The 15,787-nt window shown below is 48.5% G+C and overlaps 1 protein-coding gene across 6 annotated transcripts in view; it reads right to left on the reverse strand.

Annotated features, from left to right (window-relative positions):
• The window catches only part of Prdm15 (PR/SET domain 15), a 72,546-nt gene that overhangs the window by 26,447 nt on the left and 30,312 nt on the right, over positions 1 to 15,787 (reverse strand). For 3 of the 6 annotated variants that reach the window (XM_050162075.1, XM_050162081.1, XM_050162079.1), the window contains exons 7-13: positions 13,144 to 13,386; positions 10,074 to 10,203; positions 8,716 to 8,912; positions 8,404 to 8,498; positions 7,986 to 8,073; positions 3,859 to 4,026; positions 2,549 to 2,643 (exon numbers count right to left, since the gene is read on the reverse strand). In XM_050162075.1, coding sequence (XP_050018032.1) covers positions 2,549 to 2,643; positions 3,859 to 4,026; positions 7,986 to 8,073; positions 8,404 to 8,498; positions 8,716 to 8,912; positions 10,074 to 10,203; positions 13,144 to 13,386 — 1,016 coding nt within the window. The remainder of the gene's footprint in view (positions 1 to 2,548; positions 2,644 to 3,858; positions 4,027 to 7,985; positions 8,074 to 8,403; positions 8,499 to 8,715; positions 8,913 to 10,073; positions 10,204 to 13,143; positions 13,387 to 15,787) is intronic. The other 3 variants (XM_050162078.1, XM_050162080.1, XM_050162082.1) reach the window with 2 other exon arrangements.

The raw sequence follows: 15,787 nt of genomic DNA on the forward strand, positions 1-15,787 counted from the left end.
TGGCCGGAAAGCAAAAGTGCAGTCTCCACTTTCCCTCGTTCTGTCCCTCCCTCCCTCCCTCCCTCCCTCCCTCCCTCCCTCCCTCCCTCCCTCCCTCCCTTTCTTCTCTCTCTCTCTCTCTCCCTCCCTCCCTCCCTCCCTCCCTCCCTCCCTCCCTCCCTCTCTCTTTCCTTCCTTCTCTTTCTTCTTTAATTTTTTTTCTTTTTTGGTTTTTCAAAACAGGGTTTCTCTGTAGCTTTGGAGCCTGTCCTCGAACTAGTTCCTGTAAACCAGGCTGGCTCAAACTCACAGAAATCCAGCTGACTCTGCCTCCCATGTGCTGGGACTAAAGGCTAAGCCACCACTGCCCAGCCTCCTTCTTTAATTTTTGAGACAGGGTTTCTCTTTGTAACTGCAGTGGCTGTTCTGGATCTTGATCTGTAGACCAGGATGGCCTCAAACTCATAAAGATCCACCTGCCTCTGCCTTCCAAGTACTGGGATTAAAGGTGTGCACCACCACCACCTGGCTAAACTTATGGTGATTTAGACACCCACTCACACCACAACACAGGACACTATTTCCAGTCTCTGTTGCAATGAGAGTACAGCAGAGTCCTTACGCTGAGTTAAACAGCTCACTGGCACAGAGCCTACTGGGAAACCATGCAGATATACCTGCAGTTTTTCTCAAAGTAAATACCAAAGAAGACACCCAATCCAGTCTGAGCACCGTTTCATGCTGCTTTCTATTTCCAGCCTGGAGGGATGGATGTAGATTCACTCAAGCATCCACACTAGTCTTCCAAGAACCACTTAACAGTTAGCCCTGAGCTGGGGCTAGGAACATAGGGTCTACAAGGCAGATAAGCAACAATCACCAGTGTCCCAGAAGCCCCACTGATCATGGAGCATCCAAAGGCAGGACTTTCTGCAGATGAGGTGCCCTGGGACTACTTGTCTATTCCCATGGGTTGCACACCTCCCTGTCCCTGCACCATCTTGCCTCCAAACCTACAGTTTAAGGTCAATGGCCGCACATGGCTTCACTGATCCACAGGCTTTGGCTGGCTCTGTGGGTTCAAAGAAACCAGGAAATATCATGAAAGCAGAGATTTTCATTTCCTCTTGAAGGCATCTTTGGATCTGGCAGTGTTGCCACACGCTCAGTCAGGAGTGGCCAGCCATGTGGAGCTGGGTTCCCAGTGTGGTGGTGCCCAGGAGCCAGTGCTACGCTATGCCAGTAGCTCCCTGTGTAGCTGTGCCAGGCTCACCAGCAGCCCCTCCTCTAAGCAACACCAGAGGCTGCTTAGGTCACATGCACAGGAGCCTCTCAAGAACCTGTATCCCCAGAATGTGCTCTATGCAGTAAGGGATACAGTTTGTACCTCCTGTTACCTGAGTTGTCAGAGTTGAGTCTGATGAACCAGCGATGGCGTTTCCAGTTAGGAGCAGGTGTTCACGTGTAAAGAACGGGGCAATGTGCATATGGCAGCCAGGACAGGGCTGGGAGTCTTAGATGCCTACACTAGAGACATGGCCAAGGCCAGGGTACATCATGTCCAGGCACCTGCACACAGCACAGGCTGCCCGGGCAGGAATACTTAGCATCTACAAACTAACCTCGGCCATCATGGGATGGGCTACCCCTAACTTAGAAAATACTACCTGTACACTGAGCAGGGGTGGCCAGAAGGGACAGCATAAAGTTCCCAGGGCATCCTGCCTCTTCAATATGGATATGAAGACAAGGTCCAGACACTCAAGAGAAAGCATGTCCCACAGAGTGGAAGGGCCAAAAAACAAAAACAAAAAACTCTCCACAGATTTATTGGAAACCCATGCCAGAGAGCAAAACTCCAAATGTGCACCCTGAGGGACACTTGGTTAAAGACAGATGGTACATAACCTGTCTTATGTACCTTAACACTGTTGCCCTAGCAGGTGTATCTAACCTTCTGACACAGAAACATGGTTATTGTCTACAAAGTTCACACTTAAGAACTGTATAGAAGAAATGAAAGCCAAAAAAACAAATCTTTTTGTGTTGGCTAGTTTTCTGGTCAATTTGACATAAGTGAGAGCCAACTCTGAGGAGGGACAGCTGAGAAATACCTCCATCAGACTGACTCGTAAGCAAGGCTGTGGGGCATTTTCTTCATAATTACTGATGGTTGGTGGTTTTGGGTGCTACAAGAAAGCAAGCTGGGCAAGACATGGAGGGCAAGCCAATAAGCAACACTCATTCATGGCCTCTGCCTCAGTTCCTGCCTCCAGTTCTTGACTGAGTTCCTGCCCTGATCTCCCTTCATGATGGACTCTAAGCAGCTCTCTCCCCTTCAACTGCTTTTGGTCACAGTTTACCACAGCAACAGAAACCTAACTAGGACATGTGTTATGCCTTAAATGTATAATTTTGTACTGGGCTACATTTATAGCTATCTGGGAGTGCAAGGGGACTGTGGGCTGTAGGCTGGATATGCCTACAAGTTCCCTGTCTGTAGCTCTGAGCTCGAGCTTAGAGAGTGGGTATCTGCCATGCAACACCAACAGTAACTGTGGAACATTACCTTGCCACACACTGGGCATCCAGAAGGCTCTTTTTTATAACGAACCAGGTTTTCCCCGCTGGCTTCCAGGTCTTCTCTCTTCACACGCCGCACACCTGAAATCCCAGATCAAACAGGAAGTGTGAGGTCACATGGTACGGATCAGATCCTAGAACTGCTTGGGAATTATGCTGAAAGTATTGTGGTACCAGATATGCAGGAGGCTGGTGGATTGTTTGAGCTCATTGCAAATGAGCAAGGCTCATTTGGCCAGGTGGTGGTGATCTAATCCTGAGCCTGGCCTACAAAGTGAGTTTCAGGATAGTCAGAGCTATTACACAGAGAAACCCTATCTTGAAAAACCAAAAACCAAAGTCAAAAAAAACTCCCCCAAACAACAAACAAACAAATAAATAAACAACAAGTGTGAAAGGTACACCTAGTCCAGGTAGGTGCATCACAGAAAGCAGTGACTTTTAAGCAGAGCCGTGAGCATCCTTGGTTCTGAGCAACTGCTCTGTGTTGGGCCTGAAGGAACCTCATGGCAAGTTCAGGTCCAACTATGACACTGACTTCAAAAGAAACAATTATCACCACCACTATACAAGCAGGAGAACCAAGGTGTAGTGATTTGTCCATGGTTCTCAGAGGCTAGGTGGGGCCCAGAGTACCCACCTAAGAATCTCATGGGACCATGTTGTGGGTCTTTACGAACCAAAGGGCAGGGGGAAGCAAAGTGCAGGAACTTAGAAGAGATGTGACGGGTCTTGTTTCCACAAACTCATGTGCATGTATCTAGCAGTAAAGCTTTCCACACAGCCTGAATTTGTTCTGTAAATGGTGTTTTCAAACACTACCAAAGAGTGTTTGCATCCGTGAGTGCTACTGACTCTTAGTGGGGAAAACAAGGACAGCCTCAGTCAGAATGCTGATTTTAACCCCTGTTCCACTTCTCATTCTGCCCTGGCTGCTGCCTCACCTGTGTGGAGAGAGCTGACCTCACAGACTGTGTAGACGGATGGCCCCCACCCACAGTACATACCAGCACACTCCACTGTTTACATGACTGAGCCTGCGGCATACATGACAACACATTGCCTTTCTTACACTCCATCACACTAAAATCATTCTTCACAGGATTCAAAAGTCCTCTAAAGAAACACTTCAAATAACTTCCTAACAGTCGGCACTCAAGAGCAGTCTAGCTGTGCTTTTTTGTTCCCCACTGTTCCTACTACTTCCTGCTGCTCGTGGCACTGTTAACAGCACCCCAGAACCCCCGGGATTGGGAAGAACATCACCAGGTCAGAAGGAAGGCATCTCAGGCTCACCATCCAGGTGTCGCCTCTGGTGGTCCAGCATGACATCCTTGCGGTAGAACATCTTACTGCAGACCTCACAGGCAAACTTCTTGTCCCCGTGTTTCTTCTTGTGCTTGGAGAGGTTGCTGTTGGTGGAGAAGAATCTGAAACACATCTCACATTGGAACGTCTTGTCATCTGTCCAGAGAGTAAACAAATACACAATGTGTGGTAAATCACCCCTGACCAGCCTCCAGCATGTGTGCCTCAGCAGAGTCAAAAGTGGAGTCAAGGCAGGAGACCAGCAGGGCACCGTGGCCCAGAGCTCATCCGCTGTGTGCTCTGCTAGACATATGTGTACACTGGTGTGCCAGTTCCTCACTGGCTCTACAAGCTTCCTCCTGGTGTCCTCAGCATGCTCACCTGCTCCTCCAGCACAGTGTCACTGCTGCCCCCTCTTCTCTGCCCAGTTACCTCCGAGAGCATCCTCTACAGCAACACTCCCAGCTTCACTATTCCAGAAGAACTGTCTTGGGCCTAGGCCTCACTCAACAACACAAGCATATGCTCGCCATTCATTCAACACATACCCCACAAATATACATGCATATGTATGCATACACATGTACACACACTGCATTCACACCCATTTCCACCCTATTCAACACACACACACACACACACACACACACACACGCTCACATTGCAAGAAGTCAGCATCCCTGCATCCCAGCCCCCACTTCAAGTACCTCTGGAAGGTACCAGGCAAGCTGCAGTTCTTGCCTCTGAAAGTTTACTCTACCATCTGCCCCGTCCCCTCTGCGTGGTGTCTGCAGCCCCTGCTCCACACCACCGGGTACCTTGCCTTTTAAAAGCACCTGCTCTTTCCTGAATCATGAATGTAGACGTGTATGATAGCAGATGACAAATGTGTCATTACTTCTCTCAGGAGCAGAATGCCTCTAGACCCAGCAAATATTTTCCTATAAAGCCCTTAGTCTACATAGCCACTGCCCACCACACATCCACCTGTCTGTGGAAAGAAGTCCCTACAGATACCTTGGGACCTCACTTATCAAGCATTTGTTGTTGACATCTGAGCAAGTCACTCTGCTTAGGAGCTGCCTAGACCCAGGGGGGTTATATCCCAGGACTCCATATATTCTCCTAGAGTCTACCCTTGACCTCCAGTCAGTTGTGATAACCAAGATGTGGCCGAGAGAAGCCAATGCCCCTTGAAGCTGAGGTCCACTGGTAGGATTACTGAAGTGAATCTCTACAGCTGCAGCAAGTCTCTAGCCCCACTCAGGATATTCCATGTGTAGCTAGCTAGAGGTCACCCCACCTAAATCTGAAGAAAATCAGCCGTCTTTATCTCTTCCTACCAGGGTAAGAAAGACATAGGCAGGGCTATGTGCTGGCCTCTGAGCAGGGAGAGGTGAGAGAAGGGATCAAGGCCTTAGTGGGGACAGGGCAGCACAGCCCAGGACGCAGTGGCCTACCTATAGCTTTCTCCACAGCACACTGGTTCTCTTGTAAAGACATGGACCAGAAGTCCCATGTAAGTCTCAGGAGACCTGGACCTGCTTCTGGCAATCCTACTATACAGCTCAATTTCCCAAGGTGAAATGTTATTCCTAAGATCCAACCCTCTTTCTCATTTGTTTGGCTGAATTACAGAGTAGTTAGGTCTGCAGCACAGGTGAGATGAGCCTCCCTTCCGGGAAGGTGCTCACAGTACAATTGAGTCTCTGAACATCACAGGTGAGTCTTCTTTCTTATAGATTCTGAACAACACTTATCACCATGGAAAGCAGCGCTGCTGGCTTGGGCTCTCATGTCCTCCCTATAAGCCCCTCCACACCCTGCTTCCAATCATTTTCTGTGCTGATCTACACAGTCAGCTAAGATGATCCATCACATATACCTCAATAACATTCTGAGGTGCAAGAACCCAGACATCTAGTCTCCGAATGACTTCCCCTCTTCCCCCCAGTAATCCAGTCACTATGGAGGTATGTAGTGACACCAAAGGCCTGAAGGTAGTGCTTCGGAATCTGGTAAAGGACGAGGGACTAATGTTGCGGAATACTTGACCACACTGTGAACCCTGAGATTGCATTATTTACTGGAAAAACCTGTTTCTAGTTGTGGTGTTGCTCAGCCCTAGCACAGACCTTTAGTCCAAGAGCTTAAAGTTAATTAAAGGTCAAGTGGTGGAGCAACCAGCTGTCAGGAAGTCAACATAAGATTATTAAGAAAAAAAACAAAACAAAACAGAGATTAAGAGGGAATCGGGAGGACAGATAGAGACCCATAGGAAGTAAAAGGGAGGGACATTCAGTTTAAGAAGGTTGGTTGGAGATGGAGTAGAAACAGAGCTTCTGGGATGTCAGTGAAGAGGGTCAGGTGGGTGCTTTCTCTGTCTCTCTGAGCTAGCAAGTTTTCACCCCAGGAAAACTTGTCTCACGAGTCTTTACTGGAAAATCGAACAATTGCGATTTTGTTAAAGAAAACAATGGGCTCATGTACTGAGAGGACAGGAGTAGACTGTGAGGGAGCCAAGCTGCTGGGATCCTCTTTAGGTTCAATGGTAGCACAGCAAACGTGTGAACGAGAGTGATACCAATGCACTGGAGGCACAGAAACAGGCTTGACAGAGTGGGCTGGAGAAATGTCTGCCCACTGCACACTTGGAGCACCCAGCCCTGACTGTATAAATCCTTCGAGGATGAATGTTCTACTAACTTCATACCACAAAAGGCATGAGCAAATGTAAATAGGCCTCCATGGGGTCTCTCAGCCCTGAAATCAGGCTCAGGAGAGAAGCTGCTTGCGGTTCATCAGTGCCACGACCACCTAGCAGAGACAAGTGTCTGATGTGACAGTTCTAACCAACAGCAAGTGCTTCTTCATTTTCTGTTCTACTCGTTTAGAAAAAAGAATCATTAACTTAGATGTAACAAGTGCTTTTTGGTTTCTAATGCAACCTAATATCAAGCTGGTCTAACTCTCAGCCCACTCTGCATCTCCTTGAGGAACAACAGGAAGGTGGCGCTAATCCCAGTTAACGAAGAGTATGCCCGAGGCTGCACCCAGTGGAAACAGCTAGGAGTCTGCCCAGATTCTCACAGGCAGACTACCGATGCTGCTTAGGAACTGGCTAGGTGGTACATGTCACTGACAAGTGTCCTCCAGAAACCTGCCTGGCCTGCCCTTCACAACAGCCTTGTCATAGTAAGCAAGGCATCACGCTGAAGACAGAAGAAACCAGCCAGACATGGAACCAATTTTGATTAGAGACTCTGATATCCACAAGTGATCAAAAGCATGAACAGACACACGACCGCAGGAGTGGAGAGTGTCACAGGCTGACTCTGTAGGTCTCTACTGCTTGATTTATTAAGTCCTGGTAAGAGGGAGAACACGAAGGCACTGGTGATCTTCCCTCTACCCTCCTCTGGTGATTTGGCTGCATGGGAACTAGTGGACCTAGGACCCCTTCTCTGGAGCACAGGGCATCCAGGCCTCAGGGAGCTTCCACCCCTTGGCTGACTTGCTGCTTGCTCACTTACACTTGCCAACTATAAACTGCACAAGAGACAGTGTCTGAGAGCACCCTGGGCTCTACAACTACAGCTGTCTCGCCAACAGGGACAGCTCAAAACACAGCAGCTTCTGGCCTCGTACAAAGATGGTTTCCACTTTGCTTTTGGAGAGTGGCAGATGGAAGCAGGCTCAGGCTGTAATAACCTGGGCCAGGTGCTAACAATCCCTGTCTGGGTGCCCACAGGGGACACACTTGCAGGATGCTGATGTGGAAGGAAAGGTTTTCCCATCTTAAGCCATGCTGCTGCATTTTTCTCTCACACGCTTCTAGAACAAACCCAACATTGCTGCTCACCCTGTCAGCAAGGATGAAGGTCCCACATCAAGGTGACCTCAGGCAGGGTCTGAGAATGCATAACGGACAGGAGACAACCCATCCCTTCCTGACTAACGAAAACTTGCTTAAGTCTTCTCTAACAGCTGAACAATTTTATTCTTCACAGTCCTGGAGGCAAGAGGATCAGGGAGATGCCAGCCAAGGCAGCTGTCTGCTCAATGGGACCCTTCCACCCAACATGCAGGGCAGGTGGCTGGGGGTGGGGCCTCACCTGTCCTACAGTTGTGGAACTCCAAGGCACTCTCCATGCGGAAGGTCTTCCCACAGCTGCCACAGCGATAGCGGTACTCACCATCCACCTGCTCAAAGGGGCACACTGTCAGCAAGGAAGACTGCGTGAGTTCATCATAGGTTCCCCCCTTGTGTGTGCTGTTCTAGTAACTTCTAGAGGTAGCTGCACCACAGTTTTCCTCCCCTGTTCTAGTAGGACAATTCTTGCTGTCCAACTGCCTAAGAAAGTGAACCCCACACTCAGGTAAGTGCACCCCAAATGCCAGTCACCTATGTTCTCCCAACTGCTTCTGTAAGCATTGGCCTAAGCTGGGCTCAGAATGCATTGGGGGGCACGACAGGACGTCCTCCATGGCGCCTCCTCTAGGAAGCAGCCAGCTGTCTAGGTGCCCACTTACCTCATTCCGGCTGTGCTTGTAGGAGACATGTTGCTTTAGACTTTCCTTACGGCTGAACAGCTTCGAACATTCCTCACATTTAAACAGCTTGTCACCTAAGGAATCAGCCAGCAGAAGGCAGATTCACTGCTTTGGCCTCTCAGAAAGCTGCACCCATCTTTGAAACATAAGTCCTCTGCCTGGGCTGGGAGCCCCCAATGCTGAAGAGCACCAGCAGCCACAGGGCTACCCCTTGCGGCAGCTCTGCAGCAAGGACCCAGCAGTGGCCACGCTCTCTCCTGGCCCTGCCCCATGGGCTGGGCAGGCACTCACCGTGCACGCACTCACCGTGCGAGCGCACGTGCCGGCTCAGGTTGCTGCTGTTCTGGAAGACCTTGCTGCAGGTGCCACACTGATGGATTCGTTTATGCTCACCCAGCTGCCGTACGAGCTTCCGCCTGACGCCGTGTCTGCTGGACAGAACCAAGCCCCTCTTGAGGGCAATGGCGCTGCTTGGATGATGTGTGAACCTGTCCAGGAGACAGACAGAGGGTCAAGGAGAGTGGTGGCTGAGGTCTCAGAGTGAAAGTTTCTGATCACAGTCACCTGGGAAGTTCCTTGGTCATTTCCCAGCTACACTTGGTCCATGAGGAAAAGGAGAAGGAAGGCAGAACCTGACGTCACCCGCTCCCGGGTAGCACAGACACTCTGAGCACATGAAGCATCAGTGCCATCTAACAGCTGTGCAGGTCATCTGCCTCAGCCAGGAAGCCTGAGCTCCATTTGTCCCGAACAAGGCAGCCCTGACTGTGGCTCTCGCCCTCACTTGGTCTTAACTCTACTCTGTTTTACGCTGACTCTGAACCTGATTTCTAACCATTTCTTCGTCCCACAGAAAAAAAGTGTGCTTTTTCTGTTAAGTGCTTGAAATCCTCTGGGCAGTAACACAGAAAAGAAATAATAAACATGTCCACATTTTCACAGGTTCATCAGGTGAATTCTGCCAACTCCAAAGGGCATAGAAAACAGCTGAGTCAACTTCAGGGTAAAAACTCACCAGGGAATCCTAACTGCGGCATAAACATTTCTTTCCCTTGCTCACAAAAAAGAAAGTAGAGCAAGGTGTGAAACTGACTAAAATTCAAACACAAGCCACTGCTGAACCATAGGAGCACCGCTCACACTGCTGGGGCAAAGCCGCCAGGAGCTCCCATGGGGGAGCAGACAAAGCAGGTGCGTGCATCAGTGTAGCATCAGTCAGCCTGACAGAGGAGATCTGGATACGCACTGACACAGAGGGGCATGTGCTGAATAAAATCTGCCATTCACAGAAGGCAAGCACTGTGTGCCCTACTGACATGGGGGGCACAGACTAGGAATGAATGCAGGCAGAATGGTGGGCACTGGGGGCAGTTCCAGTTTGGGTAGATAAAGGCTTGGGGGATGTCTCTGTACCATGCCCTTAAAAAGAGTTGTGACGGCAAATTCTCTGTCATGTGTGTTTTAAGACAAAAGCTTTCACAGTGAATGAACTATGAAACCCTTGGGCTCCAGAACACACACTGCTGGCCTGAAAAGATGAAGCGCAGCATCTGTGGGGATTAGAGGTGGGAGGCGCTCTCCCTGCAGTACCAATTAGTTGTTCCCTGTGCTCCGTCCCCAAGCACCAGCCACACACAAGCAGGACTTACTTTGGCACTGAGCTGACTTCATTTGTGGGGGTGGCCAGCTTCCCCAAGACTAACTCCATTATCCGTTCGTCTGGCGTTGCACTCTCAGGTTCATCTGGGGGTATTTCGGTAATGATCTCTGCCACGTGCTCTGTGAAGGGTATGACAAAAGGGTCACCACCAGCACAGGGACAGATTGTGACAAATCAGGAGAAGCACTGCCCCCGCCGCACATCCTGAGTGTGGGTGCAACAGGGATAAAAGCAGACATTTCAGAATTTAAGTGTTTATCTATGTACAAAGAAAGTATGTTTTTAATGGAAGCCAAAGTTACAGGCCACACCTGCAAAGCCCAAGCGTCTCCTGACCCTGCCCGGGACACTACCGACATACAGCAGATGGGTATGCAGCCAGACCATGAAGCTTACTAAATAAGCTCTGGCAGAGATTTACAAGTCATCTTGAGTGTTGCGGGAGGTCCTTCCGCTCCTCCAACCAATAGCTGCTGAGATACCAGCCCATTGGGGTGTGGTCTCTCTCCCTTTAAAAAAGCGGCTACTTCCCTCCCCGCACTCTCTCTCTTCATTTCCTGCTCCACCAGCGACTAGACTCCCTGATTGTGCAGAGGGCTGTTGTCTGGGACGGTGATCTGTAAGTTTTTTCCTCTTTAAATAAATACCACCCTATTAATCATAATTCCAAACTGGTGTGGCATTGTTTGTGACTTATGCCTTGACTTGAGGATATTCAAAGGTGAGTAAACATTCCATTCAGGGCCATGCCGGAAATGGGATAAAAATTCGCAAACAGGAAGATCATACAGAAGAAAATTTCAGCCATTCTGAGTTTTGTTGTTGTTGTTTGAAATAGACTCTCATGTAACCAGGCCTGCCCTTGAACTTACTATGTAAGATATTTAATCCTTCTCCCTCCCAAGAGCTATAATTCTAGCCATGATCCTGTGGGCTGTGTTTTCCTGGTATCCTTGACCCCTCTGGCTCCTATAGTTCTTCCTCCTCCTCTTCTTCGGGGTTCCCCTAGTACCAAGGGGAGGGACCCAATGGAGTTCTCCAATCCGGGCTCTCTCTCCACCCACTATAATGTTTAGCTTGCGGGTCTCTGCATCTGCTCCCATCAGTTGCTGGCAGGAGCCTCTCTGTGATAACTGGAGCCACTGGTTTCTATTGTTTCACCTACTACCATCAATTGTGATAGCCAGGAAGTAGTTCCTCCTGTCCCTTTCTGTCTGTAGATGCAGGGAAGTCCCAGAAGGAGCTCAAACCACTCCTGCTCATGTGCAAGTATTTCCCACAAGGCTTAGAGAACAGGCACTGGCCAGAGACTAGGAAACAGGAACAGTGGAGAATGTTCCACGGAAACTGCTCTTCTATGCCCTTTCATTTCAAGCTTGCTTTTCATTTCCACAATGACAAGAGCATCCAGTGCCAGTAACGCAGGCAGGAGGGGGAGACATCTGAGCACTACACCTTATCCTGAATGTGAGGTGGACCTAGCAGCAGAGAAGCGGGCAGCTGGGACAGGGAGCTACATGAGGACCACAGAGACAATGGTTTTCCAGAGACATGTTCATGCTACGGAGTGGATCCCAAGGGTTCTGCACAATCAAAGAACAAGTTCAGGCTCATAAAATGGTTCAAAGTGGCAGCTAGCTAGTTTCATGTCAACTTGACACAAGCTAGCGTAGTCTGAAAGGAGGGAACACTCATTTGAGAAAATGCCTCCATAAGATCCTGTTGTAGAGTACTTTCTTAAGTCATGACTGATGAGGGAGGGCCCAGCACACTGTAGGTGGTGCTATTCCTGGGCTGGTGGACCTTGGAACGTTGGGCTAGAAAAGTCATTGAGTGTTCAAAGATTGGTGAGCTTTTCTGTGGGAACTTGGAAGAATGTTGAGAGAGAAGCAGAGGATGGACGACTGGCTTGAGAGTTCCTGGAGGAAGTTTGAAAGTTCCTTAAAAATGTATCAGGGAGAGATTATTGGTGAAAGTGTGGCCCAGTTGCAGCAAGAGACCCAGCAAACTGGAGATGCAAGAACAACAGCCATAGAGTGAAACCTGCAGGAAGCAGGAAGACAGGCTATGTGTGCTGCAGAGGATAGAGCCAGAGAAATTACTCAAGCCCTTTGGAGGAGACCAAAAGACTGTGAGTGAACCCCAGATATTGGACATTGAACTATTCATACTGTTGGAGTTTAGTTTTGCTTTGCTCATATTATGATTGTGCCCTGGCTCTTCCCTTTCAAAGTAAGGAAGTATTTAACTTAATTTTAATTTTATAGGATCCCACAGTTCAGAGAATTTTTAAAGGGATTTTGGAGTTTTACAGACACTTTGGATTTTAAAAGAGACTGAATTTTTAGTGGTAAAGATAACTACAAGCCAGAACCCTGAGTTCCATCCCTGGAGCCCTTACAGAGGTGAAAGAGAACTACAAAATTATCCTCTGGCTTTTGTATATGACACACACACACACACAAAACAGAAATAGCCAGGGCCATGACCAGCAACATGTCCACCCATACATACACGGCAACAAATACTGGGAACTCACATGAAGGACTAAGTCTTGCTGGACAAACAGAAGAGCTGGCAAGACAAGCATGGCATGGACAAGGCGTACCCCTGAGACAGTGAAGCACACAGACACAAGCCATGTGTGGTAGCACAGGCATGCCATCCCAGCTCAAGAGGCTAAGTGGGCAGGATCAAGAGTTCAAAGTCAGCCTGGGTTACATACTGAGCTTGAAGTCAGCCTTAGCAAGACTGTTAGGAAACAAAGCTTTCCCCCTCCCCCCCAAAAATAACAAAAGAAAGAAAAACAAAACAAAACAAACAAAAACAGACTGATACGGCAAAGCCTAGTCAGATGTCTATTTTTAAAATCTGTGTTCTGAACACTCTAGTGTGGAATATTCTGCAAGATAATCACACTCTTAACAGCTGGCTGAGGGACTGTGGAGGAGACAAGACCTTACCTCATGAGCCCTCCCTGCCAACATGGCCACCCAGAAAACTAAGAGATGATGAGGTACATACCTCCCACCCTGGCACACAGCTCATCAGCTTCTCACCTGTAGGCTCCTTGTCTTTGATAATGATCAGAGGCTGCTCAACCTTGGATGCTTTTGATTTCCTCCCTCTTCGAGGCCTTTTCTTTGGCTCGTTGATGGCCACGACACTCTGGATGCTCTTGCTCTCAGCTGCGGTGGGAGGCTCCCTTCTGGGTGTATCAGGCTCCTTCTCAGAAGCTGCCTCATGCTGCTGGCCTCCTGCAGGAAGGCTTTTGGTTTGCTCCAGGTGGCTCAGGAGATGCTCTGCAAGAGGAGAAGGGCTGTTGATGACAGAGTAGGAGTCATGCACCTGCTTGCTCACCACCTTCCCCAGTGTTGGTTTTCTTTGTTGTATTTGCTGAGTGCGGCCTCTGCACAGGTAAAAAACTTTATCTTCACTGTTTTAAAAGAGAAATGGCTCTACCACATGCATAGAGCCTTAGAAGGAGTTTTTCTCATCTGACAAGGTTTCTCTGTGTATCTCCAGATATCCTGGAACTCACCCTGTAGACCAGGCTGGCCTTGAACTCACAGAGATTCGCCTGCCTCTGCCTCCTGGGATTACAGTTGTTTGCCACCATTGCCTGGCCAGATTTTGAACTTTCAAATTGGGCTATCAGCTTTTTTTTTTAAAAAAAATATTTATTTATTATGCATACAATATTCTGCCTGTGTGTATATCTTCAGGCCAGAAGAGGGCACCAGACCTCATTACAGATGGTTGTGAGCCACCATGTGGTTGCCAGGAATTGAACTCAGGACCTTTGGAAGAGCAGGCAATGCTCCTAACCACTAAGCCATCTCTCCAGCCCCCTGAGCTGTCAGCTTAAACCGTGTTGGCTGACCGTCCTCTGATGTGGGAGTGTCATATATCAATCTGTTGATTTCATTGGTTAAGTTATAATAAACCAGCTGCTTGGCCTCATGGCTTGGAACATAGATGGGAGAAGTAAACAGAATAGAATTCTGGGCGGAAGAGGAAGTGAGGTCAGACTCTGCTCTGCTTCCGAAGAGACCCGACAGCTCTGCTGGAGCAGAGACGCCATGCTCAACTCTCCCAGGATGGACTTAGGCTAGAATCTTCCCGGTAAGCGCACCTTGGGGTGCTTACACACATCATTAGAAATGGGATAGTCCAGGTGCGAGAATTAGCCTGTAAGGGCTAGAGTTCATGGGCCAAGCAGTTCTTAAATGAATACAGTTTGTGTGTTGTTATTTCGGGCATGAGCTAGCCAAGCGGCTGGGGTGTTGGGGACGCAGCCCCGCCGCTTCTTATTTCAACAGTCCTCAACTTCTGATCCTTCTGCTTCCACCTTCAAGTGTTAAAACTAAGCAAAGCCACCATGCCCAGTTTTACGCAGTGCTACAGCTCAAACCCAGGGCATCCTGCATACCAACCTTCCTCTTGCCACCTGGGCCACATCCCCCATCCTGGAACTCTGCTTAGAAGTAAATGAGACACAGGCAGGATATGGTGTTACTATGAGGCAGTGCATGGGGCAATGTCCACACGCTGGTGCAGTGCTTGATAGTGTGTATTTTCTAACTTTCCCACAGGATGTGACACACTAAGACAGAAGCACCTCCAGAGCACTCACGGTAAACTGACTTCTTTCCTTTAGACAGGGTTTCTCTGTGTAGCCCTGGCTGTCTTAGAACTCTCTCTGTAGACCAGACTGGTCTTGATCCACCTGCTTCTGCCTCCCAAGTATTGTGATTAAAGGTGTACACCACCACTGCACAGCTAAATATTTCTTTATAAACCCTACAATAAAGCAAAAATGCTTTGCTTATTTATAGGTAACAGAAAGTCTCCAAGACCACCCAGGAAAAAGTAATGGAGACAGATGTTGGGGGAACAGACAGGCAGGTACCACATGGAATGGCAAGTTTGGGAGATAGTGGACAAATATGGCTAGGTCACAGGTACCAGGTGACAGGAAGAGGAAGTGGCAGGGAAAGCAGGTAACTAAGCACACACATGACAAAAGTACCACTGTGCCTGGAGTTGGTGGTTCCTTCCTCTGCAAATGTAGGTTGATTCAGCACCAGTATCAAGCCAAGAAGCCATTATTCCTGACTTGTCCTTCCTCAGAGACTCTATGCTAGGTGGGTGGCCTCAAGGCTGACATGATCTGGTACCTAGCAGAACAAGATTACACCAAGCCCAATGACTAAAAATGAATGGGGGAAGGTGAGACAAAACAGAACACACACCTGGAAAATACAAGCTGAGCAGTATTAAAAGAAAGCAAACAAGACTCTGCCAACTACACAAAGGGAACTTAAAACGGAAGGGAAGGACATACAAGAGGGAAATTTGAGAGCCTGGGGTCTCTCAGGTCATTGGTTGTAAAGACAGGATCACAAAGTCATCACAGGGTCTGGGGACTGAGAGACAGACTTGGGTCTACTCTAAATCCAGGCACAGAGCAACATAGAATTTACATGGAGTCTGGATAGGAGACATGGATTCATTCTACACTAGGCTCATGTATTGGCACAACAGAGATCGAATGTTACATATGGCTTAGGTTCTGAGACAGTCAATAAAGCCTTGTTTTCATCAAGATTCCTCTGGGCTTAAGTGACCCAGGGAAACAGAAAGAAAGCTGTTCTCTGCAATGGTATCATCATCCATTTATTTACTTTCATGCTTATTTAT

This window comes from Alexandromys fortis, unplaced genomic scaffold (assembly GCF_014885135.2).
Source record: "Alexandromys fortis isolate MF-2015 unplaced genomic scaffold, M_Fortis_MF-2015_v1.1 scaffold_128, whole genome shotgun sequence".
Classification (NCBI taxonomy): domain Eukaryota; kingdom Metazoa; phylum Chordata; class Mammalia; order Rodentia; family Cricetidae; genus Alexandromys; species Alexandromys fortis.